General features: G+C 48.3%; 2 protein-coding genes across 9 annotated transcripts in view; one reads left to right on the top strand and one right to left on the bottom strand.

The window, feature by feature from the left end:
* The window catches only part of LOC144132405 (uncharacterized), a 273566-nt gene that overhangs the window by 188027 nt on the left and 59831 nt on the right, over window positions 1-25708 (bottom strand). The window lies entirely within an intron of this gene.
* Window positions 1-25708, top strand: part of Atg14 (autophagy related protein 14) — a 64909-nt gene that overhangs the window by 25766 nt on the left and 13435 nt on the right. For 3 of the 6 annotated variants that reach the window (XM_077664787.1, XM_077664791.1, XM_077664788.1), the window contains one exon: window positions 2789-2884. The exons of the other annotated variants lie outside the window; for them this stretch is intronic. In XM_077664787.1, the coding sequence (XP_077520913.1) occupies window positions 2789-2884 (96 nt within the window). The remainder of the gene's footprint in view (window positions 1-2788; window positions 2885-25708) is intronic. 6 annotated transcript variants of the gene reach the window in all.

Here is a 25708-nt window from a genome sequence, read left to right as displayed (position 1 = left end):
AACTTTCCTAGCCCACCGCTTTTCCTGCATCCTTCTCAATCGTTCCTCAAATGCTATCTTACTGCTAGCCTCTCTGCTCTCGAAAGACGCCCATCCCATATCACCCTGTACCCCTTGATTTGATGTATTGCAATGTGCTCCCAAAGCTAACCTCCCTACTCCCCGTTGCCTAATTTCCAGCCTTCCTTGAACATCTGGCCTCATACACAGGACCGCATTCCCGAAGGTCAGGCTAGGGACCATCACCCCTTTCCAGATCCCTCTTACCACCTCATACCTATTGTAATTCCACAGTGCCCTATTTTTCATGACAGCTGCATTCCTACTAGCTTTATTCATTACATATTTTTCATGCTCTGTCAGATACTCAACACTGTTATTTATCCACACCCCAAGATACTTGTACTCATTCACTACTTTTAGCACGAACTCCTGTATTCTATGCTCGCCGCCCTCTTCATTAAATATCATGACTGCAGATTTTTCCTTGCTATACTTGAAGCCTAATCTATCTCCCTCTGTACTGTACAACTTCTGCAGGTCTTCCTTGTTGTCAGCCATTATCACTATATCGTCCGCATATATTAGTCCCGGTAATGTCTGTTTAATCAATTCGCCTTGCTTGAAAAAAGATAGGTTGAAACCTAGTCCGCTCCCCTCTAGCTTGGCCTCCAAACCTTGCAGGTACGACATGAACAACAAAGGGGACAGAGGACATCCTTGTCTAAGCCCCCGCTGTATCTCTACAGGCCCTGATACATTTTTTTCCCATTTTATGAGCACTCTGTTACCTCTATATATATCTTTTAAAAGATTAATTACTCCATTTTCCACATCCAATGTGCCCAATATGTCCCACAAATGCTCCTGAGTAACGTTGTCATAGGCTCCCCTAATATCCAGAAATGCTAGCAATAAGGGCCTATGTTCCTTTTCCGCAATTTCTATACACTGTGTCAATGAAAATAGATTGTCCTCCAACCTCCTTTGTTTCCGGAACCCATTCTGTAGTTCCCCTAGCACCCCCTAGCACCCCCTCCGTGCAGCGATGCCGGCGCCCTCTCTTGCCAGTTAATGTAACTCACAAGGGAACGCACTCAGCCTCGAGGTGAGACCGCCGCTGCACGGTGCCTCGCGGGAAAGCAAACTCGGGGGGGCTGCAGGGCAGGTCCCCACAACGTGCAAAGGGAAATAACAGTGACATGCTGATAAAAAAGACCACTAGAGCATTCGCATACATATTTGCTTTCTTATCTAATCCTGCTTGCATGGCAGTGATTAATGCTTGGCATTTTACTGAAAAAGTTATTTTGCCAATCCTACTGAAGGCAAATCAGAGGCCGTATACAGTAGACTCGTGATAATTTAAACATAGATAATTCGTGCCTTATGTTAGTTCAAAGAGATTTCCAACTTCCAAACTCACACCGCGGTTTCCTTTAAATTCAGTTAATTCAGACGTTTTGTCCTACGCCAACAGTTGCGGTGTGTGATAGAGTGGGCTACGTCAGGTTTGCAGCGTTGCATGTGCTGAAAAGTCGGCCCTTCTCACCGGTTAACTTGGATGCTCTCCAAAGGAGGACACCATCAAGTCCGATCCACACTCCAAATGATCGAGGCACCCTGTTGCCACATACCATAGTTTCGTTTTCTGAGCTTCCTCCCAGCCCGCGGCTAGGGTTGCTACTGCAGCGATAGCAGCTGCAGGCCGTGCATAAGCGGGCCAAGGCAAGCCCAGTTAGTGCCGTTTCAGACGTTTATTGGTGTGTCACTGGTCTTCTTTCTTTTTAGGAAGCGCTGTGCTGTTGCGGCACAAATATGCGATGCCCTCACTTCCTTCCACGTGGTTCTTCCTGTGTGCGCCGATCATGAGCTGCTTGCTTTTTGTGTGGTGAAGCCTCCTTACACTGTTGCCACAGCATGTGAGGAAGCTGCACTACTACCGCGTCACACATACCTGTGGAGGAAGCCGTGGAAAGCCTTACTGTTTGGATTAGTTTTGTATTGATATTCCCGCGGTTTTCACTCAAAAGCAGGCGACCGTTGCTTATTTTTTATCAGTTTTAAGATTTTTGCAGCCATTCGATGGTTTCACTTTCAAATATTTCAGACGTTTTTTTTTTTCAGTCCCTTGAGTTCTCATCGAATGTGGTTTTGCTCAATTGGGAAATTTTCTTCACCTCCACAACCAGCTGGGTACTTCTGGTTGAGTAAAGATATCAGTGCCTTTTATCTTTGTTTGCTTAGGTAAATAGTTTGAAAATACTCTTTGTGCACAGAAATATCCGTAAAGCAAATTGCTTTTACTCTTGCATCATGTAAAGGTGCACTTCTGAAAATTCAAACATTCTGACAATTCAGACAAAAATCTATGGTTCCTTGAAGTTAGAGTTAATGAGAGTCTACTGTAAGCCAGTCAAAACATCTCTCTGCCTGTGGAGTTAGCCCATCTGTACCAAAGCTGATCATTGTACAGTGTCTACTGCAAAGTTAGGACACACTAGACTCCATTATGCATGGGCATGCTTTTGCATGATGTGCTCATTTTGGCATTGCCCTGGCAAAGCATTGCTGCCAGCCAGTGTGCTTTTGCATCAAGGCATGCATCATCATTTACGGGCGGCTAAATGATATGGCGTGCATTAAGATAAACTTAGCAGTTGTCCTTACGCAAGCGCATGTTTTTAATCCAATCATTTTTAGGTGCTTTGAAGCCAGACTTGGTAAGGCATTAGGGTCCATTGTTACTCTAAGTAACCGACAGTTGTGTTCACTTATTCACTCTCAGGGCCGAAGCATTACGGAGCGGAGAGGGTCAAAAGAACATAGTAAAACAGAACATGGTTCCGTTCCTGGGATCTCTTGGGCATGATGGAACCACAATGTAAGTTGGTGCGACTGCTGGGCACCTCAACCTTGGGATGGGTGGTCATTGTGGGATGGGGCATATTTGCGAAAGTTTATGCAAGAAAACAGGCAAATTTAGGTTTTACTTCACCGGAATTATGCTTGCAGTTTGAAAATATAGTCAGGAAAATTGAAATTGGTGGCATGCTTTTGAATGGATTTCTTTAGAGGTCCCATTTTGGTGGCACATGAGGGTCCGATTTTAATGGCACATATTTGTGTTTTAGTGCGACTACTGTTCCGTAAAGCAAAAGTTTCACATTAGAGGCACAAAAGAAAATTTATCTTATATAGAATCGATTTTGAGATCAACTTTACCGTATTTATTCATGTAATTTGCGCAGTTAAGGTTTCAGAAAGGAGGTGCAAGCGTGGAGGTTTCGTAGACATGTCCTAAAAAACTCTACAAAGGTCGTAACGTGCAATATTGCAATATATACTGTATATTGCCACCTATACGTCAACCCCCCCCCCCAAACTTCCACCTCGCACTGGATTAAAAGATAAAAATTTTATTCCAAATATAAGTCAGCGCACCCCCCCCCCCCCCCCCCCTGCCCCCCCGCGTTATGTAGTTCCCCACAGCAGCTCAAAGCAGTAAACGTAAACAAGTGACGATACAATCACAAAGCCAGCAATCAGAGGGAAATGGATATAAAAGGTGATAAAAAGGCACCCTCGCACGGGGTCCGGCTGACTAGTGGCAAACCAAACAGGTAACAGTTTGGTAGTTTTGGATTCCAGCGGGCTCCAGAGGTTACTGGAAGTTTGCTCTCACAGCTGTATGTCCAGGGAAATGATCGCCATAGCGAGCGAGCCAGGTAAACAGTGCACAGTTCGAATTTTTTTACCAGAACTTAGTTTACAAACGAATTAACGACTCTCATTTTTACACATGGAGCTCAATATACCTTGCCTGGATTGGGCACCGGCACGGAGTGCGTACTACCCACAGCTCAGGTGAAGCTATCTTTGATCCCACATGTAGGTCGGCGCTGTTGATCCTGGATTGTTGTTTTTGTAAAAAAAAAAAAAGGTCAGGTTATAACTTACAATATACGATATGTTGTGCATTATGACCTTTGAACTCCTAAGAGAAGGATGCAGTGTGGTCATTGCTGCCATTATTCTTATTTCTTCATTTACCATCATTATCTTCATCGGTATTTAGCTGGTGCTAACTCGTTTCCATTTGTGTGTTGGTGCGTCACGGGAAGGGAAGCGGGGTTGCAATCAAGGCAATTCAGGCACGCTGGTTCCAGCGCCCGAGTCTCGCACTCTCAGGCACACGTGTGGTGTGACTTCACATTAGCTTGGTCATGGTAGTAGCGTTTTCCTTACTGGTGCGATCTGTGTTGTGGCGTCCCCTCACCACTTGCCCCTTTCACAGCTGCACACGAGGACGTGACTCTTCCCAAGCATGCCTTGCGCCCACCCATATGCATGTTGGTGGTATAGCACTGCAGGGGAGTAAAATTTGCAAGTAAAGTTTTTTTTTTATAAATCTGGGTAATAAATTAAAGCAGCACAAATTACGCGAATAAATGTGGTATTTGTTATGTACAGCAACTCTGTTAGAGGGACTGGGGTTAGTTAATAACGAAAAGGTACCTTATGAGGTGAACGATGCGAAATTTTCATCGACTTGAATTGAGTAGCGTTAAGCCTCATTGGCCAAGTATTATGTGTAGAAGAAATGTAGTTAACATCAGACTGAAAGTTGGGGCAGTCTGTAGGGATGCCAGAAGTTGCAGAGCAAGCACGAGAGTTATATTTGTTGGCAGTTACAAACTATGTGCAGCTTGATAAAAAGCATTCATTCAATTTTAAAACATCAGGGTCAAGATGAAGCTTACTCAGTTTGAGAAGGAGCAGTCTGCGGTAGACGGTGTCGAAAACTTTGGCAAAATCAAAGAAAATTCATGCAATAATGTACAAAGATTACCATAGCGATGGTGTAGGGGTAGAACGTCCGCCTCGCATGCAAGAGGATTGGGGTTCAAATCCCGGTGCCATGCAATTCTCCACTGGTTTGAAAAAAAAAAAAAACTCTATGTGACGATGGAATCCGCCTTTTTCATTTTCCTGTGCTGCCACCTCGCGTACAACGCTGGGAGCTCACTGGTAGGGTACTGCGCGGCCAACCCGGCCGGACTGAGTGCCGCTCCGGAGCACGTTTTGTTTGAATCTGTCGACGATGGCGTGTCGTGGGCAGAACCTGGTACCTGGAGGATTTCTAGGATTGACTGGTGGCTGTGTGTGTAGTCCAAGGCAGGCTGCAGTGCCCACCGAAGAGCAAATTCTTCAGTATCTCCGATCATCCGGCATGCGATGCGAACACCAGCTGAGCAAAGGCCGCCGCTTCAGAGATGAAGGCTACATTCGGAACATAATGTTCAATGAAATATCCCCGATCCGTGCGGTTGGCGTTTTCCGCTGTATATGCCTGCCATTCATGAAAGGTGGATACTACATCGTGCACGCCGTAGTACAGAAAACGACTGGGGACAACAGTGTTCACAAGCAATCGTTGTGCTCAAGCGCTGCAATAGCTACACGAGCTATAAAAGCACAGGCGTACTCGCAACAAAGCAGCTCTGCTAGCCTTTCACTGTATTTTCCCACTGCACACCGCTGCATAGATTAAACAAGCTTGCGCGTCCATAAAGACGAGCGTGAGAGGCGCACATTGATCCATTCCGGCGATACCACGCAGAGCTGTTGTTGTTGTTGTTTCCCTCACAAAATGGCACATACCCACAAGGGGGATTGGCCATAACCAGGTGGTGACTATTTAAATTGCAGATTGCATATGGCAAGCATGGGATGATCTAACAAAAATTGTGTAACTCTGTTTCCGTAGCAGAGGAGGTTGCAGTAGGTTGCAGAGCTCTTCATCATGGATAAGATTCGAACACACGCATAACGCACCTTCTTCTTCTTCTTCTGCCTCTTAATACATGGCACATACCCACACGGGGGGATATTGGCCAGGGTGTAGTGGCATAAACAAGGAATTTCCATTGGAGGTTATGACAGAATTTTAGCACCATGCGTGAATGCTCTCGTAGCTTCTTTTTCGTTGCCCGCTCCATCGCGCGTTGAAAGCGGCTCACAGCACTTGCCCATTTGGCCTTATTGCTTGAGAAAGCAAAAAGCGTCGGAACGAAGTCTGGGTGCCGCGGTGACATTCGAGGCCTTCCTGCCCATGAATAAAGCATTTCGTGATAGACTGCACACGCATTTAACCACAGTACCTCGTCCGTACCTGTCACAAAGTGATTCTCGCACAGTCTTGACGTGCTTGACGGTGCCCAAGGGCGGCCACGATCGTGGAGCCGGCGAACTGCATTTATCCACGCTTCACGTCGAAGGCAGTCCCGGGAAGCGCTCGGAAAGCGGAAAAATCCGAGTTTGCTTCCCTTTACATATTGGGCATTGCAGCCGTATGCAACACATGCCGTAGGCATCGCCAAATGCATCGCGCTGAACGCCTGACGGCTGCAGCAACGCACCCCGCGTAGGAAGCTGGTTTGTTTACACTTCCACGGCTGGTCTCGAGTGGAGCGCGCGACATTTCCAATATGTTTCGCAACGCCACCGCCAGGGGATGGGCGCATGCGGAGTCGCGTCGTGAAAAAGGCGGATTGCATTACCAGGCCTGAGGTACGGCTTGATCTTGGTGACCAGAACCGACAACGCTCTCTGTCACTAGAACAGGATTTGCCCACCATGCTGTAGTACTTGGCCACAACCTTCTATGAACAAACCAGTTAACCCTCGGCCCTCAGTCCCCACTGTAGCAACTGTAGCAACTGCACAGCTACCATAGTCCTCCATAAAGTCAGCAATCAAATTCCAATAAGGAAGGGTGTCAGGCAGGGAGACACCATCTCGCCAATGCTATTCACTGCCTGCTCTCTGAGATCATGAATAGCAGTTTACCAATTTCCCTCAAGAGAAAAGTGCACAACAGCTGTATCTTACCGGTACTCACCTACGGGGCAGAAACGTGGAAGCTAACTCAAGTTAGGGACAACGCAGCGAGCCATGGAAAGGAAAATGGTAGGTGTAACGTTAAGAGACCGGAAGCGGGCAGAGTGGGTGAGGGAACAAATGGGGATTAATGACATCCTAGTCGAAATCAAGAGGAAGAAATGGGCTTGGGCAGGGCATGTAATGCGAAGGCAAGATAATCGCTGGTCCTTAAGGGTAACGGAGTGGATTCCTAGAGGAAGTAAGTGTAGCAGGGGGTGGCAGAAGGTTAGGTGGGCGGATGCGATTAGGAAGCTTGCAGGCATTGGGTGGGCGCAGCTGGCAAAGGATAGGGTTAATTGAAGAGGCCTTTGTCCTGCAGTGGGCATAGTCAGGCTGATGATGATGATGATGAAAGTACAAAGAATCGGTACTAGAGAATAAATCGTTTATGAATTAAAAACATGAGTTTCACATCCATAGTGAAATTCGTTTTTTTTTAATGCTAAGAAATCAGAGTAGCTTCGAGTAAATATGGAACTTAATGCCACTATCAATGATCTTGCTATGTATGCTTGTATACGAATTGGGCCTGTAATTGATGGGAGGATGAGTGTCACCCGACTTGAGTAGTGGAACCTACGCAACCCGTCAGCCATTGGGAAGAGTACCACATTCCAAACACTGTAAAAATAAAGTTGTGATAACATTATTGAAGGATGTGCCTCAGTGTTTTTCAAAGCTTTTGTGTTAAACTAGGGGTGTGTGATTATTGGAATTTTTGAATATGAATAAAAGGCAAATATGAGGGAAAACGCCTTCAGATATTGAGTATTTGCTGAGTATGCAAAACAGATTTCAGGAAAAGATCAAGGTGCAAATATTGTTGTCCTTATTTTTACAAAACAGTATATAGTATTTGCTACTGAAATAAACAAAACTAGACTCACTCAACACCATAAAACAAAAAAATGATGTGCCCAGAAATGTATGCTGCTTGGTTAGACAGCTTAACAGTATGTAACCTGTAACGTGGTCTTACAAAATGAGTGAGCAAGTGAAATCCATGAATGAAACATGGCTGACAGCTTAAGAAACATGGTGGGTAGTGTAACGTCATTAACTCTGTACTTTCTTATCTCTGAAGAAAAATGTTTTGCTGACCCTTCCAAATATTCCTCAACTTGATTATCCAGCAATGGACCCTTTAATTGCAGACAAGACCGGAATATGCAAATTAATTAATGAAATCATACCCTCTTTTCCTTAGATGATGAAGGTGATTATGGGTGCAAATATTTTAAATTTAAAAAGCAAACTGAACACACACAAAAATTGATCATTTGAAAACGTGGATAACTGGGACAAAATCTGGACAAGCTTGATTAAGTGAAAGATTTTGGTTTTAATGCGGATATGCCCAATCCCGATGTCGCCGCAAACCGGTGAAGCAACGGTCCCTCGAAGCCATAAGGTGGCACTGCAAAGCAATGCCAAAGCTTGATAATCGAGGTGCCTCAATCGCGCAGTTTCAGTTTCTGAGCTTTGCTGCCAGCTTGCAACTTTTATCCGTGCATTTGCCGGTCATCCAAACAGGGACTTTCGGACGTAAAGTGTAGCATTGCTGGTCATTTCTCCTTAGTCTCACTCTTCCGATGCCTGTGTGTGTTCCCCCTGCATATGTCCACGCTGTGCTTCCAGCACGCCAAAACTGCGTGCTTGTCACGGGCTGTTCGCTGTCTCTGCGATGAATCCTCCTCGCTCAGTGCATTTTCGCATATTTGGCAGCTTTTATTTTCTTTGGGGTGGCGCAGGGTTTTTGACTCTTTCGCTATCACGAGAAGGGACCGATTTTGAGTGTTTTAAAATGAAGATTATTTCTTCAAGGAGTGCTAAATGCGCTGCGCATTTTAATACATTAAACTGCGGCTTATTGATCATACTTCCAAATGAAAAAGAAAAAAAGACGCCAGAGTTCTGTCTGCAAAACTTTTAGAAAAACTGATGGTTAAATATGCTGGTAGCACAAAAAATAGAAGCAAAACAAAAATAAGCCACTGCATTGAGCCAGAAGCTGATTACAAAATAAATAAAATATCCAAACTGTTTCACGTGTTCTTAGCTACCGTTCTGGTGATTTTCATCTGCGCTTGTAATACAGTGCACTTTCCGTGGCCTTTCAATTTGGGGAATATGTTGATTATGGATTTATATGGCGCAAGGGCAGCTATGGCCAAAGAGCGCCATGGCAGAAGGTATTTTTCAATTACTCAGTGGGATCAAAGACCCATTTTCCAAGCATTTCAGCCCTTACTAGCCGAGCACCAGGCCAGGGGAAAGTTTGTACCCATTGTATCACCGGGATCGAACCCCGGATATCCCGCATGCGAGGCGGATGCTCAGCCACTTGGCCACCACTGCGGAAGTTGGGGAATATGACTGCTGTGCTGCTAGAGGAAGCAGTCACGTGAAGACGTGAAATGGAGGTAGATATGGGATGCGCTGCACTTTACACTTGTTCCGAGTTCCGTTCTTGTTTTTTTATAGCAGAGCTTGCAGTTCCTCCTTTTTTCCATTTTTTTTTTCGGTTGGTAGTGAATGCGTTCTATGGGCGAAAAAGGGGGCACGGCCTTCCTTGACATCATTTGGTTTATGGGGTTTAACGTCCCAAAGCGACTCAAGCTATGAGAGATGCCATAGTGAAGGGCTCCGGAAATTTCGACTATCTGGGGTTCTGTAATGTGCAGTGACATTGAGTTAAGCTGAGATTTCGGCGAGTTGGTAAGCATTCGTGGTGGGTGAACAGCGCAACAAAGGCGGGACAAAGACAGCGCTTGTCGTGCCTTTGTCCCGCCTTTGTTGCGCTGTTCACCCACCATGAATGTGCACTGACATCGCACAGTACGCGGGCCTCTAGCATTTCATGTTTATCAAAATGCGACTGCTGCAACCAGGATCAAACATGCATATTTTTGGTCAGCACCCAAGAACCATAATTTTGGCAGCAAGTTCAAAATGTTGGTCATATATGACTGATGAGTTATTGACTCTTCCACTACCATGCAATATGCCATCGGTCATAGATGACCGATGACCGATGGCCTATGGCACGGTAGCGAAAGAGTTAATAACTGAACCTTCAGACAATTAGGCAACTTATTTTGGTCTCTTGAAGTCTGAATTAAGGGGAGACCCTGGTCTTAAGACAAATTTTGTTAATTTTAAACCAAGAGAGATGAAACTTACTTGTTTAGTGCATTTTGGCATCCTAAAAACAAATATGGAATCAATTCTTTCCTATCTCGAATGGATTTCAAGATATTAATTTTTTTATGCATGCACATTGTGCCCAAGTTTTATTTAACTTGGGCAATAATGACTGACAAAAATTTTATGTCTATTTGTTCTGTAGTAACCCTAGATTGCAACCATACCATCACCATAATTTTAGCAGTAGCAGTGTAAAAGTTATAGCCTTTTTTAAGATGCTTATGAATTGACCCAAATTTTTCTTCAATTAAAGTGCTAAATTAATTAAATTTCTGTTGTGAAAAGTAGTACTTTTTTATTTTGTTGCACAGAAAGATGTATAAGCTTTCATATGCATTAAGAATTATTAAAATCCGATCAGCACATCAAGAGATACCCTGGGCAACAGCACATGTTATGGTAAAAAAAAGTTTTGAGAAAACAAGGAAAGAACTTTCAAAGCATAGCCTCAATTTATTTTCAACAAATTAGGGCATCAAATCAGGTTCATTTTGTGCTAGAACCCTTCAGGCACGTAATCAGAGTAATTTTCTTTTACATGCTTCTTCTTCATGGCCTGGCGGAAATTCTCAGCACTTGCGTGCTTCTTGTCGGACGCTTTGAGCTGGCGCTCATCCTACTCAACACATCCTTGAAGCAGCACACTGCTTCTGTTGATACTCAGCTCCTTCAGAATTGCCTCAGTGGCACATTCTTTGCCAGAAATAAATCTTAGTACTGCCTCAGCAACAGTGGCCTCCACTGTGAATAGTGATGCATACCTGATCTTTGGTACAAGGGACCAAATGACAGAGTGCAGACTTTCGTTTGAATTCTGTGTTTTCCCTGTCTGACAGCGCTCCAGTAGTTTCCTGCCAGAGAGGCGCGTGTAGGCTGGCAGCAAGGCTTGTGCAACATGTGGAGGCAGACTGTACTTGTGTTGTGATGGAGTTTCTTGCTTTGCCAAAGCCCTGTTGAAGCTGCACCAAGACTGTTCACTTTTGGGCACCTTGAGTGGTTTGGGCTTGCATCTGTTGAGCTAACGTGGCAGTACGTTGCAAGAACAGCGTTTTGCATCTCATCAATGCTGCCTTGATTGAGTGCCATGCCATAGTGAATGGAGAGTTTTGTTACGAGGTCTCTGGTCAGTTTCCCTTTGCCACCAAGGCTCTGCTTCCCTTCTTCCTTGTTTTTGAGCAGAAGGCTTCGAAGGGCTGCACCCATCCATTTGTGAACAGTCTTCCTTCTCTATACTCAAGTAGCCATATACTTTTTCTCGGAGGCTATTAAAAGCCCGACTGTCTCCATCACACAACATTGTGGTGTATCTATCTCAGTCCATGTTTTTCAAGAGACCGGCCAAAAAGAATCTTCGCAGCCTCCACCTTCATTTGGCCAGGCTTGCTGGAAGTGTTTTTTTGGCACTTGTGGCTAGCTTTCCATTCTTGATGCTTGGGGTCCTAATCTTTGGGGCCGAGCTGTCATCCTAAGCAGTAGTTCAATAATACCACGAAATCAAGCACATATCCCGTAAATTGTTCTATGACAGTTCCCACGCAGATGTACGACGAATGACCTCTAGTCAGCAAAGTTCCGTCAAATGATACAGCTATATTCCCCGGATTTGCGAAGTGCAGGTCTGAGTAGAGGGACGTCACGGCTGCCGCGCACTTCCCCCATCACAAGCGAAGATGCGTTCCGAGCTGCAGGATTAAATTTTTTAGTTACATAATCTTGGTATATCTTTTTATGCATTCCATGATGAGAGATGTTTAGGGCAGAAAAAACATCGTTCAGCACAGTTTGGCCGTTGCCTGTACTCATGACTGCACGAGTAGCAAGCACGTTTACCTCGAAAGGATTGCAGGTAGCACCCTCACCGGCCCTTGGCAAACTCCATCCAGCTCTCAATTCTCCGCAGATATTGCAGGTCAGGACAAGCTTGAAGGGGCCATGACAGCCTATTTTCACGCATACCCTGCTTATCGCATTAAATTCTCAGCTTGCTAAATTAAAATCCCCACAAGTTTCAGTTGATTCTGTGCGGTAAATATTTTTTAAACAAATTTTTTTCGTTTCTTCTGCGTCAGAGGGGCATACCCGCCTCGCGTCGTCTGCTGCGCGCTGTTGAGGTGCTCGCATGCGCATTGTAGACAGCGGTCGCAGGAAAAGTTTTCTTTTTTATTAGCTTATCGAAATAAAATGTATTTTCAGTGTTTTCTTCTCGGAAGCCGTCAGCTTAGTACGCGACCTGAGTGATCCTTAAAAAAGCGGACTTGCTCGTGGTGCCCCTTTTCTGATTGTTGAGGAAACAGAAATCGATGGACCCCTGCTTTATTATTTACACTCATAAAATGTTATTTTTATGTTACGACTGTGGTTTCTTTTGAGCAGTCAAGTCCTCCCGTATGTGAAAAGCAGCACGTGCCGTGCATGCCTTCGCTGATGTGCACCGTGATGTGCACATGCGGCGTTTTGTAGCTGGCTACCAATTTCTTGTCCGCTATTCATCGGCTCGATAATTAAACTCAAATTATCAGAAGGTAGCACTCGAGTAACCTTGAGGCACGAAAGGAGAAGAGAAAAATGCCGAATGAGACGACTTCCCCGCTGCATGTGTGCATTTGTAAGTCAAACATACATTTTATTCGGTTCCTAGAACCCTTTTGCAGGAACCAATTATGCCGCTTGCTAAACCCTACGTGATTCGAATCCTTTCACTGCCCGCACCGATGAATAGTCGCCGCCATCTAAATGAGTGCTTGAAAATAATAGTACAACATTTATCGTTTACTGTGCGCGCGCATTGTGGCATAGGAATGCGACGATCACGACAACTGCAGCCCCGCACTGGGGTTGTTTACATAGCTGTGCGCAAACAGTACTGCTCGTTTGCTTGGCATAAAATGCAAGGTGGGCTCTCCTTATCTTAAATATTACGTAGTCTTGCTCACAAATTGTTGTTTTACTCATTTACACACTATGATAACACTGCAATAAGCGCCAGTGATGCTATATCGCCTGCTTGGGAAATGCTTCGCGTAGGACCGGCGCTTCCCGCTAATTGTATCTGCTTCCTCTTATGTCATCAGTATTTGATTTTAAAGCGCTCTAGCTAAAGATGCGTTCGGGGCATCACTTGAATTAATGAAAGCAACCAGATTTGTTGTCCACAGTCGACGCCGACGGCTGCTGCCGGCTGCCTTCAGCACATGCTGTGCAGACTGGGTCACATATCAGCACTTCCCCTTGTACTCGCACCCTGCGATTAGGCAGTCATCGCTTTGAGGGCACTGTGGCCAAAACTACGCTCGACAGCTATTTTCAGGCGCTAAGACTTGCGAATTCGCTCTCCGCAATCGCCGAAATCGCACACACGAATCCTGCGTACTCGCTAGGCCTCGTCACGAAAGGGGCCGGCGGTCCACTGGCGGCTGAAATTCAAGCATCTGGCAAGTTTCCCTCTGAGTAAGACAGTGTGAAGATATGAATTGCAGCCGCACGTTTCACTTTTTTTGATAAGGATAAGATACACAAGCGCAGTTTTTCTAGCCGTCTATTCACCGGGTGTGAAGCCTTCGCTCGGTCGCACAAGCCCAGGCGACGGCGGCGAGCGACGAGCGGCACCGTCGTGCGGCATTTTCTGCCCGTGCCATTCAATTGCCTTGCCGGTAGGTTCTATGCGCAGGCACCAAATGAAAGCACATCTTCGCTGGTGCACGCACATCTCGTATGTCGCCGTGGCTAGCATGATCAGGACCAATAAGTTCTAAAGGCCTTAAGTTTATATAATGTCTTACCAACTAGTCCCCCACCACACTCTGCCAGTTCCCACTAAGTTCACTCTTTACACTACTGCGATACGGGGTTGTTGGTCGTGCTGGCGTTGTCGTCGGTCTAGCGTGACAGACCGGTACGTCAGCGACAGCAGTTGCATACCAACCAGCCAACCGACCGCTGGTCGCCGTCGCATCGGCCTAGTGTAACTGGACCCTATACCTATACCAAAGAATAACTGCGTTACTATTATTAACGCTTTTGCGGCACCAGTCACTCATATATGGGGGACGACTGCTACTTCGATCGCCCGTGGAAGTACAGGGGACAAGAGACCTCGCTGCGCATATTGCAGCAACGAAAGCAGACGACGTTGCTCCATGTATGCCCTGGTGACGTCACGATAGCATTCAATATGGTGGTCGCTGCTTGTGGGAGGAGTTTCCCGTTCTCAATTTCTATTGCATTTTTTGGAATATAGAGCGGCTCGTCCAGGGCAGCCAAATTTCGGAAACTGAATCATAAGCTCTTGTATTAGTTACTGAAGCACAAAACTGCAATATGAAGAACGACCATGTCATGGCCCCTTTAACTGCAATTCTATATTCTCGCCCTGCCTTCGAAAGGCTCGGAGGGCTGCCGCACATGTTGCATTGCTCGCAATGAAGCAGTTCATTCACAGCCGCTAAGCTTACTATGGTGAAACTGTTCCGTTGGTTTCAGCGTGCGGCGCTTCAGCGGAAGACGAAGTCAGAAGGGACTGCTTATGGCGAGTTGCTGACATCGAAGGAAGTTGTCGCTGTTCTTCATTCGCCCGATGTTCAGCCGCTGCTATTTCTTCGCGGGAAAGAAATGGCGTGTCAACGTGCACTGTTTGTTCCACACCGTCGGCTGTGGCACACGCGTCCACACCTTCTATAGGCGCGTTGGAAAGGCTCGCTGCGTCGTTCGTCACCGGTGCTGGCCCATCTGATGGCTCGTCGCGTGTGTCTGAGGCCGTCTTTGTCGTTTTTTGCGAACGGAGGCGTAAGCCGTTTGGAATTTGCGATGCCCGCCAGCCATCATATCGAGATAGCAAAGTGAAAGAGTGGCTATCGGCGCGACGCGTCAGAATGGCGACCAATGCGCTTTTTTCTGGCAGACGACGCTTCCCGACATCCAATCAGGAGTCGGCGCTCACCCCACGTGATGCGAAAGCACCAATGCCGTGCGTGTATTTAGTTTTTTTTTTTTGAAGCCGCACAGCTTCATGGTTGCTGGCCGGAGAAAAGTTTCCCGCTAGTAGGAGGATGTAGCTTTCAAACGAGATGAAAATGGTCGCTCTCCGTGAAGCCATTTTCGTGAAGTTACTGACTTTAATCACTGATATCTGAATAACTACTCATCGGAAGACACTAATATTTTAGAAACAGGTACTTTATAGCTTCTAAATTGTGATAAAAAGTACTTCAATAGATCGATTTTTTGACCATGTTTTTCTCCTCAAAGACTCGGGTCTCCCCTTAAACAGAGTCGATTGAAGCTGCATTTGTGTGCTTTGCTGCTGTACAGTGGTAAGCTGCCCCCCTTTTTTGCTCATATATAAGTTGGCTTTCCAAGAAGTACATTTTTCCTTGCTCTGTGATTACTTAAGTGATGTTAACCAAGGCACCTGAGAGTTACACTTGATTTTTCACAATGGAGCATACTACTGGTTAGTAAGCTCATTTTGTTTTCACTTTAAATGCCAGCCATCATTGATGCATCTTTCAGTAAGAAAACTTCTATAAGAATTTGCAGGATAAGGCTGGTATTCCTTCTTTATTAGAAGCTTAATCAGCTTTTCATAGTCTTTAGTGAATTTTATTGTTCCACACTTGTAAGGTGAAACATTATAGATAAACGATGGAGTGGTCACTTCAGCTAGGTAGAGGTAAAAGTGAATGAACAAAGTCTGTATGTGTGGTAAGTGCTGAGTCAAGTATACTGTGAAGGAAAGCTTGGCTGAGACGGCAGGACGTTTGTGGAAGAAGGCTAGGCCGAGGCGGCAAGACGGCCGTGCCTGGCTTTTATTCTAATGGCGGACGCGAGGGGCGTGCCACAGGCGGAGCCGTGGGATGATGATGGTATGTACAAATGAAAGAAGAAGGTCTCTGGAAGGCTCACAATACTGGTGTGAGTAACACGTATTCGACTTTTAACTGGTACAGAATAAAGTCAGAACATATGTCGAGCGGTGCAATGTGTTCTAACGAGCAACTTTTTTTACAAGCAAAAGAGCCTTGGACAAGTTAACATTGCTGTGGGTGGTTACGGTTGTTGAAGGAAACTTACAGTGCAATTTACTTAGAGTATCATGTTAGTCCGAGGAAAAGCCATTAAATGAATTTGGAAGGCGATAGCGTGCAACAAGAAGACCATCTTTGGGATTGGGATGGATTTTCACACAAATTTAGCTGTGATTTTTTTGGGAGAGTCTTGTCTTTCAGTTTAAATGATGAAAAGCGAATTACAGTTGGTTGACATTCGTTCAGGAGAAGTATTCTCAGCCAATAAATGTGATAAATTCCCTCTTGCAGTAATTGTAAACTGAATTTTTCTGAGAGAATTTCCCGAGCTTTTTCCCCTGACTTTAACGATACTTCAGGAGCAGAGTCAGCAGTGCCATAAGAAAACGACTAATCTTTGTGCGACCAATCTTCATAATCATCGCACAAAAAAAAAAAATTGGCAATGGTTTGGCTCTGGTTAAACCTGGAGTGACGCGATAGCTACAGTTGGCCGGGTGGAACTTGCTCAGTTGAATTCCAAAGTCGTCAGTCTTTCGCCGCTCCGTTTCGCTGGGCTTTCCTTCTTATCTTCGTCCCACTTGACACGGCGCATGCGCACAGCTGTTGCAGCTCGGTTTCGCCGACGCGCCGCACCGCCAGCAGCAGCTGCTCCACACCACGTGGCTGGTCACGTGACCAACCACGTGACGAACCACGTGATCAGCCACGGTGCCGCGCCGCCGGCAGCTGCTCCGCACCACGTGACCAACCACGTGACAGCATGATGGTGCAGCCACGCTGAAGGCTCAAAATGCTATCGTAATGTAGCTCTCACTACAAAAAAATTTGAGAGCGACATTCTCATGATGAACCACTGTGGGGGACGATTGTGACGAACAGGACGTGCCGGAGCGTGCTGGGATATGCCTCGACAGTGTGCCACAAGAAAACAGCAGCAAGTCACCTCCCCTGCTTCTGTGACGGAGTATGTGTCGACAAAGGATGCTAGAAGGTTCGGAACGGAATGGCAGTGATTTTTAGTCACCACAAGTTGACATAGACATCTAGGTCAAGGTGCGCATCTGTGTATGTGACTCATTGCAGGTCAAGAATGCGCATCAAAGGTGTGGCATGGAATGTGAGTGTCTCTGCATAATTGACTCACCGCAGCTCGAGAGTGGATGTTAAGGTGCAGCATGGGGGGGGGGAACGCCTCGGTATATGTGACTTACTGCACGTTGGCGCTGTACATTAAGGTCCAGGTGCAGAAGAGGTGAGCGACTAGCTCCAGAAAAGCAGTACAAAAACATAACCATTGACCCCCTCAAGTAGCTAGCTGTCCGCTCTAATTCTGATCCAGTTCGTTGCAGACACGATGTAGGAGAAATCCGACAGCGGCCTCCATTTTCGTCGTGGACAAGGTAACAGCGACGAGATCAGCTTTTGGTAGTCTTCCTTAGGGAAGAGACAAGGCTTAGCTCAGCATCTCCGCTTAGAAGGATTTTTATAACGTGAACATTATTACCTACATCAAAAAGCCACAACATCTTGGCAAAGAGTAGCAAGCATTGTTACATCGATTTGAATAAATACAATTAAACCACTGGATATAATGAAATCATGGAAAGTCTAAAAATGAAAATTGGTTTTTGGGGAAAGGAAATGGTGCAGTATGGTCTCGCATATCATGGGACACCTGAACCTACTATAGGGAAGGGATAAAGGAGGGAGCAAAAGAAGAAAGAAAGAAAGAGGTGCTGCATTGGAGCCTTCGGAATAATTTCGACCACCTAGGGATCTTCACTGACATCGCACAGCACACGGGCGCCTTAGCGTTTTTCCTCCATAAAAACGCAGCCACTGCGGTCGGGTTCGAACCCGGGAACTCTGGATCAGTAGCCGAGCGCCCTAACTACATCGCGGCAAGTTAAAAGTCTGCAATTTTTCATTACGTACAGGTTTTCGTTGTATCCAGTTTTCATGTAAAAACTCTCAAAAGAATTGTACAACGGAAGCCAAAATAAAATATAAATGTGTATGATATGGCCTAGCAAACATTCACAGTAAACCCCGTCGTAAACGTGGACAGTTGTTTCACGATCGCGTTGTAAACGTGAGTGCAGCAGCAGCTGCCACTGTCTCCGCCACCGATTGCACGACAACACTACGCCTGGAGTGGGAATAGTGGGGGAGGAAGTTCAGTCGGAAGCACCCACCTATTACAGTGTGATCATCACTCATAAGGAAAAAAAAAAGGAGCACTTAGTGCCCACCCTCTGTTGCCGTGCGAAACGGACTGCTTGCCTTGTATTGCTGGTGAAGCCCCTTTAGCTGCCAGTCCACCCTCCTGCCACATGTCTGCTACTGGTGCTTAATCATGCAAGCAAACAAGAGGCAGCGATGGGTGTGCATTGCTCGTCCCGTGCCTTCATTGATACATCCTGTTGTTTAGCTGCTTCTGGACATGAACTGGTTAGTGGCACTTGGTGTGACACTACAAGAGGGGAGGCTGCTGCATTTGTCACAGAGGCACCAATCGCACTGGAGCAGGACACACTGTGCCAACCACATTCACTTGTTGCGATCGTAGATGTTCCTGTCATGGCGGTTTGCGTTTTATTGTCGTGAAACATTCACGCTATTTGGCCAAACTTCAGGTAACGCAGCACTAGTTGATGGATAGTTGGCTTGGCGAGTTTATGTCAAGGTCAACTGCCGCACCACCTTCGTTACATGAAGTTCGCAAATGCATACGCTTGAATGGGTGCGGCGGTGGGAAATTGACAAGCTTCGTAATGTAGAGGAATTTACTAACTGGAGGTTCGTTACATCCAGGTTTAACTGTACATGAAACTGGGCCAACCTGGATGAAAAAGCAGGAGTGCCTTTGATAAAACAACATCGCTGCTGCCATCCCATGCCCGCTTGCACCTCGAGTGGCCTAATCATTGTCATTTGCTTGTAGTACTGTGAGATTGAGAACTCCCGGAGCAGGCTTTATTGCCACCCTCAGGAATGGCGTTCGTGACAAACACGATGATGAGACATGATGATAAATATAGACAAATGAAGATGAGGGTCACGTACAAAGCTTACACTAATTGCCCCCCCAGACGGAAGCAACCATCCTTGATGTGGGTTAGAGTGATGACGGGTTGACAAGCAAAGGGCTTGAGGCGCGCGCAACACGTGGACGGTCTCGATGCCATGACAGCGACGATTAGTAACAGATGAAGCGGGTGCGACATGATATTTAACGGGGGACGTTGTTCAAGCACTTTATACAGACCAATATAACAGCTCATAAATTTTTCACATAACCCTGGTGTGCGCATGGGTGTCCACAGTAAAACTTCATCACCTGGGGAATAAGAAACTGCATGGTGGGTAAGGTCATAACTGCGTTTTCGGAAGGCCTGGCAAGCATCGATGTTCAGTCGCTCAAGTTCACGGCAGTGGGTGATCAGAGTGCTGAAGAGGGTACAGGGACAGAAAAGAAAGATTCTTCCATGATGAAAGCAGTGGATCGGCCATAGACAAGGAAAAATGGAGAGTAACGGGTTGTTCTTTGCAGCGCATTATTGTAGGCAAAGGTAGCAAATGGGAGCAGGAAGTCCCAGTTGGTGCGGTGAGGTTGAATGTAGGCAGAGAGCATGTCTGAAAGGGTCTAATGTAAGCGTTCAGTGAGGCCATTGGTGTGGGGGCGATAAGCAGAGGTGTAAGCTGAGCACGAAGAACTTGCTCCAAGGTGGCGGAGAGGAATGTCTTGCTACAGTCGCGCAAGAGAGCACGAGGGGGTCCGTGGCACAGAAGCATGACGTGTAGAAAAAAATGGGCTATCTCTACAGCGGAGGTGGAAGGAAGAGCAGCAGTTTCTGCATTTTGGGTGAGGTGGCCCACGGCGGTGACTGTCCAGTGATTGCCCGCAGGTGTCAACGGCAAAGGTCCGTATAGGTCGATGCCGACAACGTCGAAAGGAGTGAATGGGTAAGGAATGTGCTGCAGGAGGCCCGCAGAAGGAGACGTTGACCGTTTATAGTGTTGGCATAGAACACAGGAGGCGACTTATTTTGCAACGCTGGTCGAAAGACCTGCCCAAAAGAAGCGACTTTTAAGGCGATCGTAGGTCTTCTGGAAGTCCAAGTGACCACCTTTTGGATTATCATGGAACGCTTGTAACAGCTGATGGCGAAGGGAACGGAGAACAACAGGAACCCAGGAGTGCCGAGAGGGTTGTAGTTGTGCCGGAGCAGCATGCCATTCTGTATCGTGAAATTGGTGAGTTTGCAGCGCAGTCGTGGGCGCAGTCGTGCGTTCGGAGGCTGTGTAGCACCGGTGAGGCGATCAGTGAGCATTCGGCAGTAAGTATCTGCCTTCTGTTCGGAGGCACGATCTCTCTGCACAGATGGGGAGACGAAATCAGTGGAGGCAGTTCTCAAAGCAGGAGACTGGGTATCCTCATGATGGCCTGGAGATGAAGGAGACGACATAGTTGGGAGTGGTGGCGAAGTAAGCAGACACCGACAGGAAAGAGCATCGGCATCCTTATGTTGTTTGCCAAATTATAAGTGATGGTAAAATCAAATTCCTGAAGGTGGAGAATCCAGTGCCTGAGATGCCCAGACAGGTTCTTTAGGGAGGACAACCAGCACAGAGCATAGTGATCACTGATGATTGTGAAGTGGCGGCCATACAGATAGGGTCGAAATTTTTGACCATAGCGAGGCACTCCTGTTCGGTGATGGTAAAGCTCTGCTCTGCTGGAGTCGGTGTACGACTCGTGTATACAACAACCTTTTCGACAGATGAAACTTGGCGCTGCAAAAGCACAGCGCCGAGACCGTGCCCGGTAGCATCGGTGTGCAGAATTGTTGAAGCAGACTCATCAAAATGGCAGAGTACTTGATCGGATGTCAGAGCTTGTTTAAGCTCTCCAAATGCTGCCTCGCAATCGGCAGACAAGGCAGAATTTGTTCCAGCAGTCAGAAGTTTATGTAGAGGCGACGCGAAAGACGCGAAGTGGTGGATGAAGCGACGAAAGTAGGATGCCAGTCCTAGGAAACCGCGAAGCTCTTTGGCACTGGATGGACATAAGAAATGCAAAGCAGCCACAATTTTATCGGGGTCAGGCTGAATGCCATCTTTGCTGACAACGTGGCCAAGCACTGCTGATTTGGAGATTTGGGGGGAAAGCGACATTGTTTAGTATTGTTACGTGGTCCAGGCGGGAACGACGCGAGAACGCCCGGGCACAGCACACAGGTCAAGAGCACAAGGCGGCCCGCACAGAGCACCAGGCACAGAGCACCGAATCCCAGAGCACGCGCGCCTCCAAGAGTCTTCATTCATCTCTTCTTCTATCCGTTGCATGGCCCCCGGTCGCAAAAAAAAACACCGTCTCGGTGGAAATTAGAGCGGGGCAAGGGATTGCGACACGTAGGGCTTGAGGCGAGAGACGTGGACAACGTCACTCTGAGATGCACCGGAGGTGGTCTCCGGAAAGGCCGGGGCAATCTCGTAGGTGACGGCGGTGACCTGGCGGAGCACACGGTATGGGCCAACATAGCGGGACATTAGTTTTTCGCAAAGCCCGACACGGCGTGTGGGCGACCAAAGCAAGACGAGGGCTCCAGGGGAAAAAGTTACCATGCGGTGGCGGCGGTCGTAGTAGTCCTGCTGTGAAACCTGCGAGGCTTGTAGGCGGGAGCGAGCCAGCTGGCGGGCGTGGTCGGCGCGGGCAATAGCGTCGTGGGCATATTCAGAAGGCGGGGAAGGAGATGTCGGAAGCAGCGTGTCCAAAGGTAATTGGGGTTCACGACCGTACAACAGATAGAACGGGGAGTAACCGGCAGTGTCATGGCGAGAAGAATTGTAAGCGAAGGTCACGTATGGAAGGGCAATGTCCCAGTCCCGATGGTCCGGGGAAACGTACATGGCGAGCATATCCGTGAGAGTGCGGTTGAGGCGCTCTGTAAGACCATTGGTTTGGGGATGATAGGCGGCGGTCAGCTTATGTTTTGTTGAGCAGGAACGGAGAATGTCGTCGACAACTTTAGAGAGAAAGCAACGGCCGCGGTCGGTGAGAAGTTGGCGGGGTGCACCATGACGGAGGATGAGGTCGTAGAGGAGAAAATCGGCCACGTCGGTAGCAGTACTGGTGGGGAGGGCCCGCGTGATGGCATAGCGTGTAGCATAATCTGTCGCAACGGCAATCCATTTGTTTCCAGAGGTGGACTCCGGAAACGGGCCCAAAAGATCCAAGCCAACACGATAGAATGGTTCAGGGGGCACATTAACAGGCTGGAGCAAACCCGCGGAGAGCGTGGCGGGACGTTTCCGGCGCTGGCACTGGTCGCAGGCACGAACATAGCGGCGGACGGACTGGTAGAGACGGGGCCAAAAGAAGCGACGACGCACGCGGGCGTAAGTACGCGAGACACCCAGGTGTCCAGCAGTGGGGAGGTCATGGAGCTCGTGGAGGACGTCGTTGCGCAGATGCTTCGGGACAACGAGCAGTAGGTCTGGGCCGGCCGGGTTCAGGCTTCTGCGGTAGAGTGTGTCTTGATGAAGTACAAACCGGCGCAGGGCAGGGTCAGATGGAGAGGTTCTGAGGCGGGAAATAATAGAGCGGAGCTCGATATCTCGTCGCTGCTCATCGCCAAGGTGAGTAAGAGCAGAGAGCGAGAAGAGGTCAGCGGCGGTGTCACTGCCAGAATGATCAGACGAGTCAACGGGATATCGGGAGAGGCAGTCAGCGTCAGTGTGTAGCCTACCGGACTTATATACCACGGTATAGTCGTAGTCTTGGAGGTGTAAAGCCCAGCGACCTAGGCGACCAGTAGGATCTTTCAGTGATGAGAGCCAGCAGAGCGCATGGTGGTCGGTGACAACCGTAAAAGGGCGGCCGTACAAATATGGGCGGAATTTCCCAACCGCCCAGACAAGGGCTAAGCACTCACGTTCGGTAATTGAGTAATTGCGCTCCGAGGCGGAGAGGAGGCGGCTGGCGTAGGCGATGACACGGTGCTGTTCGGATTGCCTCTGAGAGAGAATAGCGCCGATGCCATAGCCGCTGGCGTCTGTGCGGACTTCAGTGGGAGCTGTCACATCGAAGTGGGCCAGAACTGGCGTGGTAGTAAGCTTCAATATCAAGGTGGAAAACGCGTGTGCTTGGTCGGGTCCCCAGATGAAGGTGGCTTCCTTTTTCAGGAGGTCGGTGAGGGGGCGGGCGATGTCGGCGAAGCCTTCAACAAATCGACGAAAGTAGGAGCACAGCCCTAAGAAGCTGCGGACGTCGTTACAGGAACGTGGCTGAGGAAAGTCTTTAACGGCTCGGATCTTATCAGGGTCAGGGTGCACCCCCGTGTCGTCGACGACATGACCCAAGATGGCGAGTTGACGGCGCGCGAAACGGCACTTAGACGAGTTGAGCTGCAGGCCAGCATGACGAAAGAGGGAAAGGATCTGAGAAAGGTCAGTGAGGTGAGAGGAAAACGAGGGCGAAAAGACAATGATGTCATCGAGATAGCACAGGCAGGTGGACCACTTAAAGCCTTGCAGAAGAGCATCCATCATGCGTTCAAATGTGGCTGGTGCGTTGCATAATCCGAAAGGCATAACTTTGAATTGATAAAGGCCATCAGGAGTCACAAAAGCGGTTTTCTCACGGTCCTGTTCATCTACAGCAATTTGCCAGTAGCCGGAGCGAAGATCTATGGACGAGAAGAATTTGGCACCATGGAGGCAGTCAAGCGCGTCATCGATACGCGGCAGGGGGTACACGTCCTTTTTAGTGATCTTATTCAGGTGGCGATAATCAATGCAAAAACGCCATGAGCCATCCTTTTTCCTGACAAGGACGACGGGTGAGGCCCAGGGACTGTGTGAGGGTTCGATAATGTTTTTTTCTAGCATTTTAGTAACTTCCGCATTGATTACTTGACGCTCGGCGTGAGAGACCCGGTAAGGGCGGCGGCGGATGGGAGGGGCATCGCCTGTTTCAATGCGGTGCCTGACGGCGAGAGTTTGACCCAGCGCGGTGTTGTTCACGTCAAAAATATCCGAAAAAGATTCGAGAAGGGCACGAAGCTTGGCAGTTTGATCGGGATGGAGGTCGGTAGCCATCATGGTTGTGAAGGTGTCGGTCGACAGAAGAGACTTCCGGCGCGGTGCGGCGGTTTCTGGAACTGGGGTAGCGGGCAACGTAGCCACGTGGCAAGGAGCGAGAGGGGATAGCGTAGCGACGCATATGCCGGACGGTAGCACTTGAGAAGTGAGGCCGAAGTTTAGGAAAGGCAGAGAGAGGGCGTTGGCTTGGACGGTGGCAATGGTATGAGGTAGGGCAACGTTACGGGTCAGGAGGAGGTCAAGATTGGGTGTAACGAGATAGTCGCCATCGGGAACTGGGTGAGATGGGGTCAATGGAACAAAAGAGGCGGTTCGGGATGACAGGCGAGCATATGCGGTACTGAATAGTCGCAGTGATACATCAAGTGGGTCTGAATTCAGCATTGGAAGGGCGAGGTGTAGAACACCCTCCGAGCAGTCAATGAGGGCGGAATGGTCAGTCAAAAAATCTAAGCCGAGGATAAGGTCATGGGCACAGGTGGTCAGCACGGTGAACTGAACTGGTATACTCTGGCCGGCAATAGTAACGCGCGCGGTACACATACCGTCCACAGCAGGCGTGCCACCATCCGCGACACACACACGGGACGTTGCAGGCGTTAGGACTTTGCGGAGGCGACGGCGGAGGGCAGCACTCATCACTGATACATGAGCACCGGTGTCAATCAGGGCGCGCACAGGAACACGGTCGATAGTGACGTTCAGAAGATTAGGTCGAGTGGTCGAGAGAGGATTTGTAGTCCGGGTCGTTGATGCAGCGTCACCTCCGGGAGCTGCATCACTTAGTTTTCCAATTGGGAGCGGCTGCGAGAAGGCGACTGGGGGGAACGAGAGCGGCGGCCCTGCGGGGACGGAGAGCGGGAGAATCGGCGTGGAGGGGGTACGGCTGGTGCAGACGGTTCGGACGGGGCACGGGTCGAGAAGTTGTGGGATGAGGCGGGACTGTAGAAGGAGGGGAAGACGTTGCGGGGCGTTGAAGACCATGGACTACGGCAATGACGGGCGATGTGGCCAATGCGAGAGCACCGGAAGCAAATGGGACGGTCGTCCGCCGTGCGCCAGTCATTGGGATTGCGGGAACGGGGCAGAGAATAATAGGTGCGGCGAAAAGCACAGGGAGGGGGCTGGGGGGTGTCCGGGCTTCTGATGGCGCACACTGCTGGAGCGAGGTTCAGATGAGCGAGTTCCTGCCGCACGACGGCCTGAATCAGCGACACAGCGGGCAGGGTTGTATCAGGGACGGAGGGCGGGGATATCACAGGTGCGAGGGCCTCCAGTTCACGTCGGACGATCCGGGTGACTGAATCGGTGACGGCAGGGGCGTCCGAGGGCGTGCGGGATGGTGATCGGTGGTCCTCACAGGAAGATGTCGCGGCCGTGTTGGGAAGGCGAGAAAACGACGGCGAAATGCGGCGGCCTTTGAC

The sequence above is a fragment of the Amblyomma americanum genome, chromosome 5 (assembly GCF_052857255.1).
Source record: "Amblyomma americanum isolate KBUSLIRL-KWMA chromosome 5, ASM5285725v1, whole genome shotgun sequence".
Classification (NCBI taxonomy): Eukaryota; Metazoa; Arthropoda; class Arachnida; order Ixodida; family Ixodidae; genus Amblyomma; species Amblyomma americanum.
The sequence above is the reverse complement of the archived record's forward strand: the minus strand, read 5'-3'. Positions and strand labels throughout refer to the sequence as shown.